The following is a 20557-nucleotide window of genomic DNA, read 5'->3' as shown; positions in this document are numbered from 1 at the left end:
AACTAGCTGCCGCCCTGTATCTTGTAACATATCACAGTCACTGTAAAGCAAGGTGTATAATTGAAAGTGGTTTGAAATATTGTGGCAGCTCATAAGGCTCGATGGTGGTCGTGTCCACCTGGTGAGAAAGCCTAGTGAGAAAAAAAAAACACTGTGGGAATATAGGCAAGCAGTCAAAATAGTTAGTAAATGGAGAAGTAGGTCTATATTTGACTCTCAAAAACAGCACTATATTTAAACGGAGTACATGAACATAGCACAGTTTAGGCCAACCATTGATGATTCCAGATCGTTTTTGTGAACTATCGCAGAGTGACAGCAGGTTCAGTCAGAGCTTTATCCTGTGTTGGCACAGTGAAATGGAGTGTGGAAATAGCTCTGGCAATAAAAGGGTATCATTAAACTGAAATTGACTGCTGAACATGGCTGAATATTAGCTGTCTAAAGACCATCTATTACAGTTTCAACCATCTCCTATAGTTTAAACTTTCTATCTTGAAAAGGCTGAACATTTTAAATCACAATTTTGTTTATGTTTTTTCCTTAATATAAATCAAAATGTTAGCATAAGGACTATATACCGTATAATCAGTGTTATATTCAGCTCTAAATTGGGAAAATTTGGAGAATGAAAAAGTGGTATAGTATAGTATAGTACAGTATAGTACATTATAGTATAGAACAGTACAGTACAGTATAGTATAGTATATTAAAGCAGTAGTAGTATAGTTAAGACAGATTAGTGTAGTATAACATAATAAAAATGTTATATAACAATGTAGTAGTGCAGTTAAATAATGGCTTGGTACTTTCCTATTCACTTCAATTATCAAGTGTATACAAACTTCTGATTGGTGCTGTATACTATGTTGAAGTTCTAGTGAAGTTTCTAAGATAGATAGGTTAATTTAGGAGATGACAGGTTAAAATATAATATGTAGCATTGTAAATTGTATAGTCATAGTATAACAAATTACAGTAATAGTATAGAGTAGTTATAGTGTAGCAGTACTCTAGTCACAAAATCACTCAAAATATACATTTTCAAGAAGTCCTTTTACTCTCTTTTTTCATGTAGACATTTTTAGACATGCATATCCTTGATTCTGTGAGTCTTGATGTGTTCATTCTATCCTGTTGATTCATACAGGGACACAACTATTCAAGACCACAATCCAGAATCAAAACCTGGTTATTCTTTCAGTCAGTAAAACTGATGATAGTGTGACTCATGTTATTTCTTACAAAATCCTCTTTGTATTCAAAGTATAGATTAATGCTCCCTCATTCCATAGCCCAAGTCTAACAAATATGATTAAAATAAATTAATACAATTGGGCACTTCAGCTTGGCGAAAATTGATAACGTGCCTGTGCATATCTATCCAATGACAACTCTTTCCTGCAGACATTAATCTCAGATGCAAGCAAGTCTGTTTCTCCCACAAAATGTTCTCTCCTTGTCTCTTTGGTGAAGTGTTGCTTTATTTTGGAGTAATGTCCGGATGAAAGTGTGTGACATGTTTATTTTTCATAAGCTGGTGAAGACAAGAGGTTCAGTAGTGCACACACATACTAGAAGCTGTTAAAATAAACTTTCTCTGATATGAACTTGCTTTGCAGTGGTTTATGATGTAAAGAGAGATAGAAATATAACTGTTCCTTTTGCAACCATGAAATTTACAATGTACAGTACTCATTTTCTTTCAGTTCAACATTTATGGATGCTGCGCTCATGTAATCTAACACTGCAAACAAGTAAGCACAAAGACAACAGACAGTAACAGATGTAGATGCATCAAAAATAGATTAACAAACAGTAGGTACTGTATGATAGCAGACTGGAAAACAGAACATAAATATGATTACACATCAACACTGGCAGGGAGCTAAGTTCTCAGTCACTCAGCATCACTCTGTCATTCTGTACTTCTCTTTAAATGGCCTTTGCATACTTCATCTTGGCCATAGTTGCATCTAATGTAGTGTTAGTGCACAGGAAGGCAACATCTTAGTCCATGATGAGCTATAGTAAGGGGTGCAGACTGCGGTGTAAGTAGGTTAGACCCCAGGGGCCCTAAAGACACTGTCTGGTTTCAAACAGCCAAAGAATTATGACACGGTTGCAACATCTGCTGCCTGAGAGGAAGACAGACAGTGATGGATGGCCAGGTGTTTTTGGTGTGTGTGTGTGTGTAGAAGTGCTGCGCACACACACACACACACACACACACACACACACACACACACACACACACACACACACACACACACACACACACACACACACACACACACACACACACACACGTACAGCACAGATAACAGAGCATTCATACTGTATGGGCACATTCGCATGTGTCTACAAGCAGACCGGCTGAGGCACCAGTTAAATAAGCAATACACACATCTGTGACAGATGACAATTTCAATTTACTGTGAATCAAAAATGAACAAAAAATGCACAAACACATGGGTGCACATACTGAGTGCAAGACACACACAAAATAAAAAATCCCTGACACATACACACACAAACTTGTTTATGATGGCTCACTGTTCAATACCTGTCAACAACTTGCATGTGAACACATTTCCAGTTGAATAAATAATCCCACCAGAAGAGATAAAGATTAATGATGTACTTATCATCCAATGACAAGAGCTCCATGCAACACATAAATGATCAGTATCAACATGTCAATGGCAGATCCAATTTGATGAGATTACTGAAGAGTAGGAAATAGAATGCCACTTCCTTGTCATTAAATTGAATGCTGCATTTATAAACATGACATGCACCATATATTTTGAAGCCATTAACTTTTCCAGATGCCATAATGAATCTGTACATATTAAGGTTAAAACACAAGAAGAGCTGCTTCTCTATATTACTTATTTTTAGCATGACTGACTGACAAACACATCAAAATATGAGTGTCAATGTCAACTGCATCATGACATGTGTCAACATTGTGCATCTTTATGCCAGCAGGCCAATTGTTACAAGAAGAGGAATAGCACAACTTTGCCTGTAATTATACTGTAGTCACCTTATAGATGGTCATTAACGTCATCACTCATCGTGAATTCGCAATATAGCTAGTTCAAAAGATTCAGACGTGTTGTGGCATGAGCAACAGATCACAGGAAAAGGCAAGTGCTGACAGTGAAATCTATCCTCAAGTGTTTGGCTTGGTTGTATCACATCAGTTTGTAGAGTTTGTGTTAAGATTGTGATTTTGTGGTCAACTGTACAAATTTCTGATGTTATCTTGAGGCTGAGCTCATCATATAAGTACTGTGTCATATGAAGAACAAGAGCTTCAATGATTGATAGACTTGATTACATTTTCTGTTAATGTTGAAAACATTTTTAATTGTGAATATGTGCAGCTTGAGTTGCCGTCAGATTGTGAAAAAACCTTAAAAGCTACCCCTCCTTGTCTGCCTCTCCTTGTTCTCTTACTGCTGGGTTAGGACTGGGTGAGGGAGACAGGCTGAGTGCTGCAGGGGTCTTGCGCCCAGTGGGGATTGGTGGTAAGATGGGCTTGATGTTGGATCCAGGCCTTCTTTCAGAAGAGGGAGTAATGACAGTAGCTAGGTGATCTGTGCCTGGATTGGCATCATCAGGAGTTTGGTCAGATGTCATGTGGTCTGAAATGAAAATATTTGACTTGATAAAAGCACAGATATAGAGCCACATCAACACTGTAATCTGATTTTGTTCTTATTATCTACTCAAAAAACTAAAATAAATGACAAAACTATGTGGGAAAATATAGATGATGTGGATTAGTGTCAAAAAGCATAATAATAATACTACAACAAAAGACCAAATTATCTCTTCCTTGATTGTTCAAAAATAACACGCACACCATCTGTCTCTGTTTTCTGTGCTCTCTCCATATTTCAATAAAAAGAAAATTCCTGAAATGGCAAACAACAACAACATCAAACCTTTGTGTGTTTCCAAGGTGTGTCCCAGGACAGACAACGCCCCGGCTGAACTGGGCACAGACAACACTGAACTCGCACGAGACTCATCTGAGCTGTTTGTGTGACGAATAAAAGAAAGAACAGAGAGAATTACAACTCACATGTAGAAGGCAAAAAAAAGAGACAGGCAAGAAGAGAAAGGGGGGTCAGAAATGCATGCAGAGAAAGGTATCTTGTGGATAGTGAAATAAAAATAAAGTTTTTATAGGCACTGGTGCCAAGAAGAGAACTGCATAAAATATAGAGACAGTTGGGCAGAATGCCTTTGGAAATGTTACCATCATACCAAGAGGGACCAGTGTTCCCATGCTGGTGCTGGGAATGATGACAAAATGAATTGCATGCATGCCTCAACATCAATAATGTGTGTAATTTGGGGATTGCTACTCATTTAACAAACAGGTACAAGTTTATGTTATTTATTTCAGTCATGTAAACTTATACACACTCACACAAAAAACTCACACTGAAAAGCAAAACTCCCATCCCAATAATACAACAGATTCCTCTGTTACAATAAGTGAGACAGAGACTCACAAGTAGAGACACATCCCTATGAAGAGTGGTGCTGACAAGCACATAGATGTCTGGAATCCTTTATAGAAATACTGAAGGGCTGAGTAATGCTAACTGTACATACTGGAGGTATATATCACTCTGACCACGCTGACAGAACTTGAAGATTTTCCACAAGTTCAGTAAAACTTTCCTTCTGAGAACATGAAATACATTTTAATAGAAGTCAAATGTATCTAAAATGTAATCTCTGGAGAGAAGATACTAAAATAAACTGCGTGGACATGCACAACACACACATACTATATTAACATCTGATATTTGTAGCCAATTTGTGTGGTAAGCTTGTTTATTAAGCAAGTGTACACACTGGGGAGTCAAAAATCAGCAAAAGCCATAAAATCTGAATTTATGAGTGGGTGTATTTGTGTGTACTCACTGAGTGTTTGTGCACAGCTTTTACAGTACCAGTAAATGAGCTATATAAAAGTGAACATATGTTGTAAAAGAAGGCCCAGGGAATAATAAAGAATACCAGTACAAATGCAGTTTCCTCCTTCTAAATCTTTAGCTTGAGGTTGTTTTATTGGGAATAACAAGACTTTCTCTGGATTGTCATTCCTCATTTTAAATCATACAGCTATAATTTGTGTGTGTCTCTGTGTGTGTACTTACCTACTGTCTTCACTAAAATGGGTATCAGGATCATGATTCTGTAGTGATGATGGTGCTGTTTGAGCAGAGCTGAGGTAAACAAAAAATAGGCCTTAATTTAATCATTCCTCTTCACTGCTATAAATCATATGGAAAACCAATTACACCCTCATAAAAACACGGTCTGTTAGAAAAGATGAATTCTGACTTTCAAAAGGAGTACAGCCATTCATTCTTTGTTTAATTCATATTTAAGCTGCGAACAGGTGACATGTGAATTTTAGACTGGCTGAGAGGAGAGCACACTAAACAACCCCATCATATTAGCAAACAGATTCAAATAATTTGGGCACCTGCCACTTCACCCACAAGGTCAAACAATAACCCCAAACAAACCATCAAAATGCAGTTAGGACAAGTGCTCAAATTAAAGCAATTTGGCCAAGCTGAGAGTGCCCACTTTAAATTAAGCTCTGGAGTGCAGTGAAGTGCGTGCCACTTATAATGAACCTTTTGAAGAGCTGGCTGTAGACCCCTAGACTCCTCCCCACTATGGCCTCTCTCACCAGCTGCTCGCGCCTCCTGATGGAAGCCAACTCCTGCAGAGGAGAGAGTTAAATAGAAGAAAGAAGATGAGGAGTTGAAGTGGGAAGGTGAGAGGAAGGGCACACAAACAGGAATTGCAGATGAGAAAGAGGAGAGGAAAGATGATGTGAAGGGTGATTTAAGGAGGGGGGGGGCAAAAAAGGGAAGGCAAGGGGGGGGGCATGGAAGTGATGATGTATGGTAGTAGGATGAGAAAGAACGCAGCTTCCTGTTAGAAGATTAGGGATTATTTTACCATAAATTTGGTAGACTCTAGATGTCTATTTAGCATTCACTTACAGGCTTCATTATCCATAAATTTTTCATCAGACATCATGTAACTCACAGCGGGGCTCTTCTGAGGGCTGAGCTGTGCCTGGATCTTGGTGGAATAGTTTCTGTAGGTGGGATCCGAGGGGTCCAAAGGTGTGGCGGAGTGTGACATAGTGCCTGATACTGACCTTGACAGGTCTGAGGGTGGCTTCTCCTCTGGCCCCTGACCTGAGACTGGGAGAGAAAGAGACAGACACTGTATATCAATACCTTGTCTGGTATGAGTGTTCACAGCACACACACTTGAAGCACCTTTAGACTTTACCACAATGACTGTGTATGTTTATTGTGTGTCACATTGTGCAAGGAGCTGTTTAATTTGTTTAAGACTTTACAATATCAATATGAGGAATGTCAGATTGTGCGCTAAATGAGTGATGAATTGTAGCACTACGGTGTAAATACAAAAAAAGTTGATGAAAGTAGAGGCACGCCATCAGCTTGCGTCACCCATTTACATCACTCTGATTGTTTGAAAATGTTATTTTTCATTGCACATCCATTGTGTTTGCGTGCCATGAACATATTAAGAAGAACAAGTGTGTTTCCCCCCCTAAACTTTATTTTAATGTCGAAATGTCACGTTGCACAGTGTATTTTATGTCATTTTGTGTTGTATTGTGATGGGGTTCTTTGTATACGTGGTTGTTGCAGCAGTTACAATGTGAGAATTTGTCTTTAGTCACCAAATCTCCAATTGTCAACTTTGGTCTCACCATCTAAAATCGCACTGTGTAAATGGAACTTTATGCAAAGGATGCATAGACTGTATATACACATGCACATAAACAGATAATGCACTATGTATGTAGGAGCAGACATACAGTACATACATGTAAATTCAAAAAGACTCTCAAGACTAGACAACATAAAACTATCCTTAGTAAGATTATTGATCTATTTAGAAACGAAATTAAACTGAATGCCACCATAAAGCCGCTATACAGTATAAACAACAGTATAAGAACCTTTCTGTCTACACGCTGTGAAATTAATGGACATTTATGTAAAAAGAAAAAAAAGAGAGTTAAAGAGAAGAAAGACTGTACAAAGAACTCTTGACTGCAGTTTGTCCTGTGTCTTGATTCATAATTAGCAACCTGACGCTTTGAACCTGCTAAAAGGGAAGCTGAACTAATAAACAAATACACACCTGTGGATGTGTTGTCTGGAGACTCTCTGTTGTTATTATCTCCTTCTCCCTGCTCCTCGAGCAACAGGTAATCCTTCACTACATGCCCCAGCATCTGGTAGGCTTCTTCCCAGTCATCTACCCACAGAAAAAAAATCTATTCATGAATGGAGCCAATGCATATCCTATCAGACAGCAATAAATCAAAGATATGGGGATGATGACCTTAGTATAAGGAGGTGCTAGCAAGCAGTGCATAAAAGTGATGAGTGTCCCGCGCTCCCTGTATGTTCATCTCATTAAGAAAACAGCTTAAATGTCTGAGTGATTCCATGAGGGAATGATAAACACAGCTATCCTGCGGCTACGTGCCCTTAATACATGTCGTAATTGGATTTAAAGTGCAGTGTATGGATTTTAGTGAAGTGTGTTAATTTATCTAAGGCTGTACCAGTGACGCGTGCACTGCACAAAGCCAGGGTATTTTTAGATTTGTAAGGCACCACCATGACAAATGAACAAAGCAATCACACCAAAGACTAGCATATTCTCTTTCTTGCTAACACCACATCCAAAGGTTGAACAAGTAGGAAAAAAAATCTATTATAAGAATCAATTAAGTGTTTTTTTCTTAAATTAAAATGGATAGTTAAAAAATTAATTGTGAATATTTATAATTACACATGGTACTACAATTAAACATTAATTAACTAATTAGTGAAATGGATCTGATTAGTCACCAGAGGATATTAAAGTATCATTATTATCCTGTGCTGCACACTTCAAATAACAGCTAATACCATCCGTTAACATGACTGAATACACTTCTAGCCACAGTGAAAAAAAACCATCCTGGTCGTACCACAGGGGATAACATTATCAAAGAAGCCAGGCCGGTGCCTGTTGAAGTTGGCATAGAGCTCTATACGTGACACCGCCATGTCAATCTGTGCAGGGGTATAGAGTTCACGGCTTTTCAGATGGCCCATGTACTTCTCCAGTTGGGTGGGGATGAGCAAGATGTATCGAGGCTCAAAGTGGCTGTACTTCAGACTCAAGACACCCTGTAAGGATAGACAAACAGTTTACTCCTCTGTGACAAAGAGGGTTTGATATTTTGTTAAGTTGAACTTAAGTTTGAACTGTGTGATTCACAACAACACAAAACTTTAATCAACACTGTGCTCTAGAGACTCTGGAAATAGAAACTGAGTATTTAATGACCCAAATCCACTGGAAATCATCTACCACTCATTACACCATGGGTTGAAAATCAAATTGTCAATATTGCTCTTTGAAGCAAATTTGCAGACATTTTGATTACCTGCACTGGTTAAATAACACTCAAGCAGAACAAAACTTGCTCTGTATGGTTTACAGCTGTTTTACATAATTGTCTGACAAGAAAAAAAAAAGCTGGGTTTCTAAAAATTGCTCATGAAGCTAAACGGTGTCTTATCATGTTAGGCGTACATCAGTAGTCCCTGCAGGTTTCAGCTGAGGAGATGGTGAGTGTTGGTGGAATAGAACACAAAAATTAAGTTTATTTCTCAGATGATTAGGTTAGCTGAAGATGACTTAAATTTGTGCTGATCAGTTCACCCAAACAAGCAATCATATACACATATTCTCAAATTTACTGTATAACTGTGGGACCTTTAGATTAGATAATAGTTTAGACATCATGCTGTTTCAGGACCTTGTGAGGAATGCATATATTTGTTTTTGATTTCACTGGCAATGTGTTAGAAACCTTATCTAATATTTTGTAACATAGGTTTGGAACATCACACATATATTTTATGTTTTTTGTGGATGCTCCTGCTGCCTGCTGGCCGTACTATCAAGCCCCAGTTTTCCATTTTTACCTCTAGCTCCATATGCACACAGCAGGCAAGTCCTTCCCTGGCCACGTCCTCTATGGAATCTCTGGTCAGACCATAGCTGTGACCCCCATACTTCATGGTCTGGATAAACTTACCCTAAAAAGAGAATCTCCAGTTATTACAGGAAAGAATGAGAGGACATTTTATTGCACCACTTTATTGCCTCCATGTTACCACAGCAATAAGCTGTATTTATCTCCTCAAGTCAAGTGATCAACACACACAACCCCAGCATGTTCTGTCAAGATTAACAACCTGAAGTCATTTGCTCACCTGTGAAGTGAACTTTTGACCTAGTGGTCAGGGCAAATAATCTCTCTCTCTTGGTTACTTCTCACACATGACCCCTGACCTTCTGTCTGTCTTCTTTTGGGGAAAGTTTTACTTGAACAGCATAATTTATTACTCTCAACAAGCTTACGGCTCATCCCAATATAAGTGCTGACATCACTAAAACAAGAAGAGATTTTAAATCTATGAATAAAATGAGCAAATGAATTGTTATGGGTCCCACAAAAAATATCTTTGTATACATTTCACCATTCATGGCGTTGTTGTTTCTGCAAACTATTATTTATTATTTATGGAAATGTATTTTGAGTGTATTATTGTAATTTGCTACATTTAAAAGCTAAATCTACATTGGAACTGACTTGTCCATTAAACAGCGACATGTGGAGCCAAAAGCAGTGCACATTATGTCAGCAGGAGACTAACTTTGCTGAACTCTGTTTCTCCATTTTAAGAACTGCATGCAGTGTAAAAGGCTGCATTATATGGTAATGTACAGAAAATCCATTAATTGTGATTAGTACATTTGAAAGTTATTACTTCTTACTAATAACAATACGTCCTTCAAGTGTTTTGTTTTTGTGCCTCAAGCTTCCTAAATAGGTCACTGGAGAGCATCCAAATACTCAATTAGAAACATGATTCTTGATTCTCTATATTACCAGAGTTGGTAGCTTTTCAAACAAAATTACACAGCAGCCTCTTCTAGTGTTTACAGCACAGTGAAGAGTATAATAAGTACAGTAAAGACTGCTGATTGGGATTCATTTTGTATAAGATGAGCGACAAGAAGTGGGTTCGAGGGGTTATAATTGCATAGCTACTGAAAAGCACATCTGAAGGAGCGAGGGGGAGCGAAAGAAGAAGAGGGCAGCTGATACATGCAAGGTGAGAGTATGAAGAGTAAGAAGGGGGAAGAGAAGACGGCAATAAACTAAGTAGCTGGCAGCAGAAGGGTGGAAGGAGAAGAAGAAGAATGAGCAAATCAAGAAGAGGGAGGGACAGACTGTAAAGTTAACCTGATCCACCTCCTGTGTATTCAAAGAGTAGACAGAAGGCATCAATACCAGCATCAAAGCCCTCACTGTGTAAATCACCACATGACCCAGACCTCTGTTCTTTATCCCCCACAGGCAGCTTGACACGAGGGACAAAATAGAAAACAAATGTGTCCCAGACCTCAGACCTCAGACCTCAGGACCCATTTTTCAACGTCTAAAATGATAAGTCTGCTAATTTAATTCTTTGGTAATATTTTAAACTTATCAGCATACAGTTTGTGTTATAATTGAGAGTAAGTTGCTGTTGATTAACACAAATACAAACAGATCATGCAGATAAAATCAGAGCCTAGCAATAAGAAAACAAGTGTATTTTGTGTAATTTTCACCCAATATTGGCATATGGTGGTGTTAAAAGCATTGTAGAAGATACTGCGATAACTGTTCCTAAAGTAAAATTTAATTAATATACTCATAATAGTACCTTTAAAAAAAGCTCAACTAAAATGTATCTTTATTTAACAAACTATTAGCCAGTTAAAGTATATTCAATCCATTCAAGTAAAACTAATTATCTCAACTACTCATTAAAGCCAGTGAGAGAATTCAATTTGCAACTTGCAGTTACATTAATCAAGTGCACCTTTTCAACCTTTTAAAAAACCCACTGTACATTTAATTAATGCTTCAGTTTTAGTGTTTAAATGATTTATGAAACGAGTGCACATGATTATTTTGAGTGCAGAACTCAAAATAACCTTGAGACAGGTTTTTTATAATCACTACAAGAGTCTGTAAATGTATGGAGAAAAAAAGCTTAATGACAAGCTAACGCACCATGTGAACGATGGTCTGAAAGTCTTCTTCACTGACAAAATGATAATCAGTTCCATTCACCTCTCCAAGGTAGGGCCCCCTTGTGGTATGACAGGTTCTGTGGGAACAGACAGATGCACGCACATACTAAACACAATCTGGTCAATCTGGTCATTTCATGCAACATATCCAGCAATTATGATTTATGATGTCTAACTATGGGAAAAATCCTGGACCTGCAACCACTAAAGGGGGAAGGGCGAGCGGCTAAGACCCAGGACAGGACCCCTGCATTTCTGGAATGCTTTAGACAGTAAAACTAACCACTAGATGAGAGCCAGTAATATATCATTACCTTTAGATATACTATAGGTTTGACTTCCAAACTGCTCCACGTGTTTTGCCCCCACATTTAAAGGATTGGTTTAGATTTTGTTAAATCTATTTTAATGTACTACTCACATGCCATGGTTGCACTACAAAGGGATCGCTGCACAGTGAGGATGGACAGGAGGAAAGATCACAGGCACCAATATCTCATATGGCATGTGTGCAAAAAAGTCCCAGTTCATTATGTAATGCACTCAGGGTAAGATGGTTCCATTTTCCATGATGCAATACGTACATAACATAATAATTTATATTAACTTGGGTTAGGATTGCTTGTACTGTCAGTGTCACTGAGAATCAACACCCTATTTGGGAGGCCTGTGCAGCTTTCAACTCATTGTCTGGTAAACTACACTCAATAGTGTGGTTAATATCTTGGGCAACCTTACACAACACTATATGAATGCTAGAAAAGAGCAAACTGACGAAAACTATTGTTTTACTTGTCATACCATTAATGCCACTGTCTATAGTATCTGGAGAGTAGATTTATTAAGAAAGCATTAAGTTCCCCATTGATGTAACTTGTTCTACATCTTAAAAAACACACAGTAGACAAGTAATGTCAACATTTAACATTTCAGTTTAATCTACTGAATTTCTTATCTTAATTTAGTGACAGCACTATTAATAGACACTGAGGACAGTACATGAGAGATCATATGTGTGCTGAAATAGAGCATAGACTGACCCATAGGCAAAGTATTCGCTGAACTCTTGGCACAGTCTGTGGGCCAGCTCTCTTTTCCCACAGCCTTGAGGACCTGTCAGCACCAGCATAGGATACGGAGAGTCCGCACTGGGCAGAGTGCTGGTTGGACAAACACAGGTTTATGATAAACTTAAACCGTACAGACATTTTCACTGCCTCAGATTCAGTTATCTCTCCAACCTAAAACAAGCAAGAATTTAGTAGGATAGAAGTATAATAAACCATGAAGTCATTTTTGAAAGCTACTCCTTCAGTCAATATAAACAGGATCCTTGTGGACAATATGGATGTGCTTTTTCTAGGAGGCACAGAAGGGAATGGTAAATTGACTATAGCTGCAGCATTTTATTTGCTGATGATGGATGTTTTCAAAAAGTGCTGATACATGAGCTCATTTTTCTTTCTTTTAGGAATAGATAATTCGAGCAAGAAACACAGTAGATAAAATGCTGCTCACGTCTGAAAAACAACTTTCTCTGTAGCTGATTATAAAAGATATCTATGATTATGACTAATAATCGCATATGGATTGTTCGTAAATCACATTTAAAGCACACTTCCCAAACACTGCTTCAGCCCCTCACCTCAGTCAACTTGTTTTTATAATCCTTTCCCCTTATTATAACATTAAAGGAAATAAATAGTTACAGTAACTCAATTGACTGGGAAGTTTTAACTTCAGCTTTGTACTCAGGAGCAGAGTGCAGGACAATTCAGATGTGGGAATATTAAATCATACAGTACACTTGTACAAACCTATCATAAAGGACCTGGGGCTGCATCAGCTGATACACCAGGTTGGTCATGTGATCCCTGGCTGCCACCACATCCAAAGGAGGGTCATACTTGTTTACTGATGAGACCTAGGATTTAAGGTTAGTAAATGAGCATCATAAGCTGCCCCACATCCAAGAAAATGAAGACGGATGGTTGGAAATCTGACTAAACGTGGGTGTAAACCGTTGAACTTCTGATTATGAAATTACCACAGTGATTAATTATTATGTTTATTCATACCTTCTCCTCAGCTGTGACTTTCTCCTGATCAAGCACTGCCAGATGTTGAAGGAGGAAGATGACTGACAGCCTGTAATATGGCTCCTCCTACCATATCAGGTACACATGGCACATTTTACAAAAAACATGCGATGAAGCTCTCAAGCACAAATGTTTTCTGTGTTGCGTTGTCAAATTGCGTGCAGTCAACAGAGGGGCCGAGGTGAGACACCATTAAATTCACAAAGCAATGTACAGATGGAAGTCATATAAACTTTAGTGCTCACAGGTTGGGTAGAGAACGCATGAAAAATAGATGCATAAAAGAGGATGTCTACCATGCTCAGTTGTTCATTTATACGTAAATGCAATGGAATGTTTCCATGGCAGTACCAAGTTGTCGATAGTATGAGCTTACGTTACCTGCACAGGGTTTCCCAGCAGATTGAGGTTCCTCAATAGGAAAAGATCATGAACATGTTTGCACTCTTGAATTTCACTTATCTGAAACAAAAACACAAATATCACTCTGTAAGTTCATTTGTGGATATCAAAACATGTTGAGTGTCAAGGTTCATTTTAATGTTGGATTTTGGTTAAACTAGAAATCTATCGGCACATTAGACCAGTTTACTGGAGTCAACTTGGAAAAACTCTCTTCTTCTTGTGCTGGTTTTACTTTTATCATGTGACAGTGTACTCACACATTCTGACAATATATTTAATATGAGTTGTACGTTTTATTAAGGTTTAAAGACAATTTCAGATACCAACACTGAAAATCTTTATAAAATACTAGGGTATTCCTGTATTCCGTAAATGTGTGTTTCAATCTCATAAATTAGTGTAATCGCACTTTAGATTCAGACTGACATTCAGTAATCTGGAGCTAATACTTTCTAAAGCTTGTCCCAGATCAATACCAGGTTTTTCTCTAGGTTGATAGAGCCCAGGAGGTGGAGGTTCTGGAGGCCAGACAGACTGGTAATGCAGTTCAGGGACAAGTCGAGAACCTGCAGACTCTTCACATTCTCCAACCCTTCAATCCTCTCCATCTGGTTCCCCCTCTGGACAGACAGGAGAGAGGACACGTTTAAAAGTGGGCAAGTACATGATATTCATGCATATGCACACTCACATAAGTGGCTTCCAACCACCACCTCTACTTTATATACAGTCAATGATTCCCCCTAATCAATATTAATGACGTGCCATGGTCGCTCTGCAGGTTGCCTGAACCTTCTTTCCCCTCAGTAGTGAGTTGAGTGGCAGGCCCGCATCTCTCTGCTAGATCCTGACAGGTGAGGACTGACAGCCAAACAGCTGGTGAGGTGCTAATGCAGCACACAAACCAACTAAAAAACCAGACCTGGGCACTCCTCTCTTGTCAGGATCCCCAGCCTGCTTCTCACCTCATTCCACTGACTAAAGTTGTTATCTAGCCGTCTGGCCACACCTCGCCCTGCTCTTGCCAAGCATGTTGCCTGGCAGAGGGCTGCTGTCAGTGGGGGTGGGTGACTGCAATGGTCCCTTGAAGCTCTGGGTCGGTGCTGTGATGGGCTGGGAAACAGGCTGGCTGACAGGGCCGTGCTGTTTAGGGAGGCGGCGTGAGAGGAAGAGGGGTCAGGGATGGGATTAGATGGATGCTGGAAGGACAAGGTGTGCATGAGTGTGCGTATGTGTGTGACTGAACTTGGTCCAGGCTCACTCAAACACCAGCAGCTGGTCCCAAAGCAAAGCTACAGACAGGGGCAGACACAGCCAGAACGATGGCTGCTGACAATGAGGGAACACTGATAAAAGAGAGAACATGCATGTGCACACACATACACACAGACACAAGCAGAAAAAGAGGAAAAAAGAGAAAAGGCCTGCTGTTGGACCATATGGTGATTCTCGAGCAGGGGGCCAAGGTTTCACTGAATGTAAACATGCAGCCAAAAACAAGACATAAAGAGAAAGACAGGAGAGAATGGAGATAAACAGAAACAGGTGAAATTGTGCATAGATAACTCCAACTCCAAAGTAACTCCTACTGAGCGTGTCAGTGTGCGTGTGTGTGTAGATACTAGACAACACAAGGAAGAAAACAATCTCCTGAGAAGTGATGACATACTGTACATGTAAATGGATGAGCTGCCAAATGATGGCAAATAAAGACAAATGAGCTTCAAGTTTAAAATGCATGTTTTTAAACCTGTGCTCATCTGTACCGTATATATGACTCTATGGTTTATCATATTTCTGACCGTAATAAAGGAGGACCTACAAGGCAGAGGTCTGTGAGAGGCAGGTTGTCCAGGCCACTGATCTTTGAGATCTTGTTGTGCGACAAGCTGAGGTGGGTTAGCTCGCAGCAGCGCTCAAGACCACTGATCTCAGTGAAGCTGTTGTCTGAGAATGGGCATGTTAAGAATACACATGGGGGAAAATATTGTGAGTTTGTTTTAACATCACATATTTTTATAGACATTGTAATGTGTTTCTGAGGTACAAAAAGAAGCTACAGGGTTTGTGACTGAAAGAGGACAGCAGATACACACATGGGAGTGTGCAGATGTGTGTGCACATGAATGTAAATGTTTCTCAAGGATACAGTCCAGATCCAGTTTACTAAGCGATGTATAGGCAGACAAATCCTTCATTTTTGTCATACAGTTGTGGGAGAAATTGACCTCCTGAAAAGAAAAAGCAGCAAAAGCCACATTAACATACATCTCACAAAAGAAATTCTTCAACTAAATCCATAGAGTATGGTTAAGAATCTTTTATTCGGTAAAGTTCACTGTCATTCAAGGGCAGTTAATGCTTTGTAAGCATATTAAAAGTGACTACAGATGGGCTATGGAAATCCAGGCCCATCTTGAGGGAATAGCAGTAGAGACTCAGGCCCGAGCCACCAATCAAAAGTTGTCTTTTCCTGTCAGCTCAAGGTCCTGCATTATACCTTTAGGTTCTTGGGTGGCTGGAATCCAAAGAAGTCAGAGATTTCGTTGTGAGAAGCGTCCAGGATGGCGAGGTAGGGCATGTGACTCACACAGGATAAATCTAGTAGTTGACAAAAGTTAGAGTAACTAATCAAAGAATTTAGACAGACAGAAAAGTAAAGTATTCAAATGGGAATAAATAATGTCTTAATTATCTTTTCAATACAGTATCACTCTGCAAAACAGCCACAGGATCATACAGTAAGAAGGATTCTAACAAAAAAGTCACCTTTAATTTTGTTGTGTGGCACTTCCAGCCTTTGAAGATGAATATAACTGCATAGAACAGAGAGATCCTTGAGATTGTGACTCTAGAGTGAAGAAACACAAAACCCGTAATAACTCTAAATTAGTCCGAAATTCAAACTGCAAAGGGGATTGTCAACATAGCAAGAAGACACTGTGATTGTAAACAGATTTGTCAAATGTTGCTTTGTCTTAGATAGATAGATAAGAGATAAATAAGAGATAAGATAAGTAAATATACATGCAAGCCATATAATGTCATTTACGAATGCTGTCTGTGTATGTATGTATTACAGGCAGAGACAGGTGGTGGTAGAAGTACTGCAGTCCGGTGCCAAAGCGTCCAAGGTGAGATACACGGCTGGACGCCACCTCAGCAGTTAATACACCATCCTTCTGTTGACATAAAAACATTAAACACAATTTAGTGTTTTAATAGAATAAACTGCTATATGCTGTGTAGGCCTTGCAACATTTACAGCAGTGCAGTGGTTCCCCTGCAATAACAACGCAAAATTTGAGTGAAGAGGGCATATGGCATGAGGCCACTATAAGCATGAGCTCACTGTTTCCTGCTTCTACAAGCACAAATGCACATTTTCATGCAACACACACACACATACAGATTATGTCTAAAGGCTACACAACACTATTTTTAATCTATATGAATAATCAACCATTTGACCTTGCAGTGCTGTTTCACTTCCCCAGACCTCTTGTGCAAGATTACCTGCTTAACCTGTTGCATTAAGGGAACAGATACGAACATTTATTCCGAGTTTTTCATGAATCAATACATTTTACTTTGCCTTCATTTTACAACAAATCATTTCACTTTTGTCATGAAAACAGTGAAATGAGACGAACTGAAAAGATAATCTCGAAATATGAAGAAGCCTAACAAGTTTAACTAGGTGAAGTGTGGAAGCTACTCCTTACCTCCATCTCTTGGTTCTCCTCTGGCTCCTCACAGCTGGGAGCCTCTGCTAAGCGAGCGTCTGTGAGGGACCCTGAGGGGGAGGGAAGCACCAAGGCGACGCAGAGGAAAAACTGTTAACTCGCTCCTTTTCATTATTTCATGATATAATCTCGGTGGGAAATGACACTAGAGTGACTCATAAGAAATGTTACAAGTTAAAAGTTTACGTATCTGTCTCCCAGTCAGTCAACGCGAGCTAACGAGGTTTTAACAAGATGCGTCGCCTCCCGTCGTCGCTTAGCAACGCTAAATCAAGCGAAGGCGAAAGGAACTCTGGGTCATGTAGTCTGCTCGCACCCAAAAACTACAGTGGATTGAGACCAGTCTATGATTGAGACCACTCCGACAGACCACTAATGGTTGAAATTCGTAAAGAAAAAACTTTTAAATCTACTAGTTCAGACACATAAATGTGAGGTACGTATTGTAGAAGTAGGCTATTACTTAGGCTATAGGCCAGGGCGTAGGGCAGGTGTAGTAGCCTAAGTTTATGTTTCAATGGCTCATACATTTAAAAAAAATATGAGCGAGTTACACTGTTTACTTAACTTATTATACTGAAGTAGAAGACTTAAAATGATGGACAGATTAAAAATGAACAGGAAATCAGCTAATAAACTCACTTCATGGTAAACTTGTTTTCTCAATAACTTTAGTTAAATGTAGTTTATGTCTAACATTAGTAGCTATTGTATGCCTGTCAGATAATATTCTACCTGAGATATAATACCACAGTTTCAGGGTCCTGTTGACTAGAACGTGAATACAATGAGCCATTGTTAGTAACACCTGTGCCTTTATCTTTCTATAGTAAATTAAAATGTATGAAGTGAAAAAGGCATATTGGCGAATGATAGCAGTTTCTAATGCTGTCTTGTACATTTCAGTGATGGTGCAGTAACCCATTTATGCCTTTATGGCTCTATGACAGTAGTTACAACTGGGGTTTGCAAACAGACACCGTGCCAAAAAGATTCCAGGAGAAATGGATCGATGCCCACACCAACACAAGTATGCCTGCTGTCAAGGTGTCTGTGTTTATTTTTTTCAGATTCCAGTATGCTGCACTTAAGCACTTCATGCTTCAAACCATGTCACGTAACACATCACACCTGTCAGGTCAACTTTATCCTCTAGTGTTGATTTTGGATCTGTCTCAATCATATGACATGTGGCGGTACAGCTTCACTGCACCAAAATAGTGCTGCACCACCACAGTATGGTGTAAGGTGTGGAAGAGGTGTTACTGAAAGCTTGAACTATGTCTTACCCCAATGGAAAATATGACTGTTTTGCAATCATACAAGGCAAAGCACACAAAATACACAAGACAATGTTGGAATTTGGATGGTTTATTTTTTATTCAGTATATTAGTGTATGCATTGGCAAATCATGTGTGCTTAATTTAGAGGAGACAAATATTTCAGAGCATTTAAAGGATGACACTCAACAATCAGAGGAGCAATGAGGATATTTAAACTTGTTAAAGACTAACACACGGTGATGTACATTCTTAACAAAGACATTAATATTACTCTCATCTGACTGATGTGCAAAAAACAACTATTGCAAAATCAAAGCATGAGCTAAATTTGGCCTCCGAGTAAAAAAATGAACTTTTATTACATGTTACGTATTTCATTAATTATTAAAACAGCATGAACAGCAGGAGTGGTTTACTGAAATATACGTATAAGTATTGGAGAACATAAGCTCTCTGGACTTTTATGGGTTTTGGGAGTGTGCACAGTCTGATAATAGTGTGACATGACACAGTCAATTAACATTGCATTAAAGTTCCCCATGTATAACACTACAAAAGTAGCTCTAAAGTGAACAGCTGAGTGAGCAGACTTTACATTTTACACCAAGTGTACGTTTCAGAGTGGTAGGCGAACCCTTCAGCAGCTCCGTGGTTGTTTTCTCATCGATTCCAGCCTATGTGTCATTATGATGGATTGTTCTGTGGGCTTCAGGGAAACCAGCGCTGGGCCTGCTGTATTGACAAGGCTCCCATTCCCCTCTCCTCCTCTCGTTAAGTACTTCTCTCCCAAGTTAATGAACTAAAAACAGGGAGGGTTGCTGGGAGGGGAATGATTTGTGATAGTCTCTCGAGTTTTTGTGTTCAGCTCAATTTTAAATGACTTCACACTTAAAGATTTGAGCCGATGTAGCGGGGACGACAAAATAAAGATTTGCAATTACTTTGTTTCTGTTTACAAAGCTGTACTGATAGAAAATATTCTCATACATGCCTTAACATAAAAAGTTACAGTCATTCCACTGTTGTGTGCTGGACTTGAAATATAACATTTGAAATCCGTCTTTACAGAAGGATTAAAAAGCATCCTGCTAACTTCAGCTGAAATCAGAAAAAAATAGCTTCATTACTAAGTCACTCTTTTGTCCAATTTGTAAATAATTAACTCACACCTTTCCACACTCGCCACACAGGTTTACTGCACAAGCTATTAGACAAAAAAAGACAGATAAACAGATTTTTAACAGCCATACATATGATACAATTCTCAGCTAGGGAAATCTATGGGGACCAACCCAAATTGGCAGCAGGCGGAAGATGTGGCCTCATTCAGACAGTCTAATCTGGCATCTGTTATTGCAGACAGAATCAGTGGGCCCGCGGGGCTGCCAGGAGAGGAGAGATAGAGGTGTAATTGAGAGCAGCAGTTTAGATCTAATAGGAAAATGAGATGAGATGGGGCCTAAGTTCGGGTGAGTGTCCAACACAATCGCCTTTTATCTGCAGCTCAAGTTGTGGTGAGTGGTGGATTGTTGGAGTCGGCGCATGCTTGCTGAATTTGTTATGTCTTTTAAAAAATGTAAATTGGCAATACCTTATGACACAGACACATAGGCAACCAGGCTTGCAAAGTTTGCTGTTGTGTTTGTTGTCACCTCCCTTCCCAATTAGAGCGAGTCAGTGCATACATATACATATATATATATATATATATATATATATATATATATATATATATATATATATATAGATATATATGTGTATTCATTCAGG

The 20557-nt window shown here is 39.0% G+C and overlaps 1 protein-coding gene across 1 annotated transcript; it reads right to left on the bottom strand.

The window, feature by feature from the left end:
* Nucleotides 1–3432: 3432 nt before the first annotated feature.
* On the bottom strand, nt 3433–18299 carry lrguk (leucine-rich repeats and guanylate kinase domain containing). Its single transcript, XM_053313783.1, has 22 exons — nt 18239–18299; nt 17483–17553; nt 17023–17040; nt 16838–16939; nt 16527–16608; nt 16258–16358; nt 15907–15988; nt 15580–15704; nt 14234–14377; nt 13734–13814; nt 13332–13418; nt 13071–13177; nt 12294–12413; nt 11234–11330; nt 9087–9200; nt 8081–8282; nt 7240–7356; nt 6100–6260; nt 5679–5767; nt 5190–5258; nt 3960–4051; nt 3433–3656 (listed from the first exon to the last, which is right to left on the bottom strand). The coding sequence occupies exons 1-22, from the start codon at nt 18297–18299 to the stop codon at nt 3433–3435; spliced, it is 2346 nt and encodes a 781-aa protein (XP_053169758.1).
* Nucleotides 18300–20557: the final 2258 nt, after the last annotated feature.

Source organism: Scomber japonicus, chromosome 23 (genome assembly GCF_027409825.1).
Source record: "Scomber japonicus isolate fScoJap1 chromosome 23, fScoJap1.pri, whole genome shotgun sequence".
Lineage (NCBI taxonomy): Eukaryota > Metazoa > Chordata > Actinopteri > Scombriformes > Scombridae > Scomber > Scomber japonicus.
Note: the sequence above shows the minus strand (reverse complement) of the source record. Positions and strands in the feature narration are given on the sequence as shown.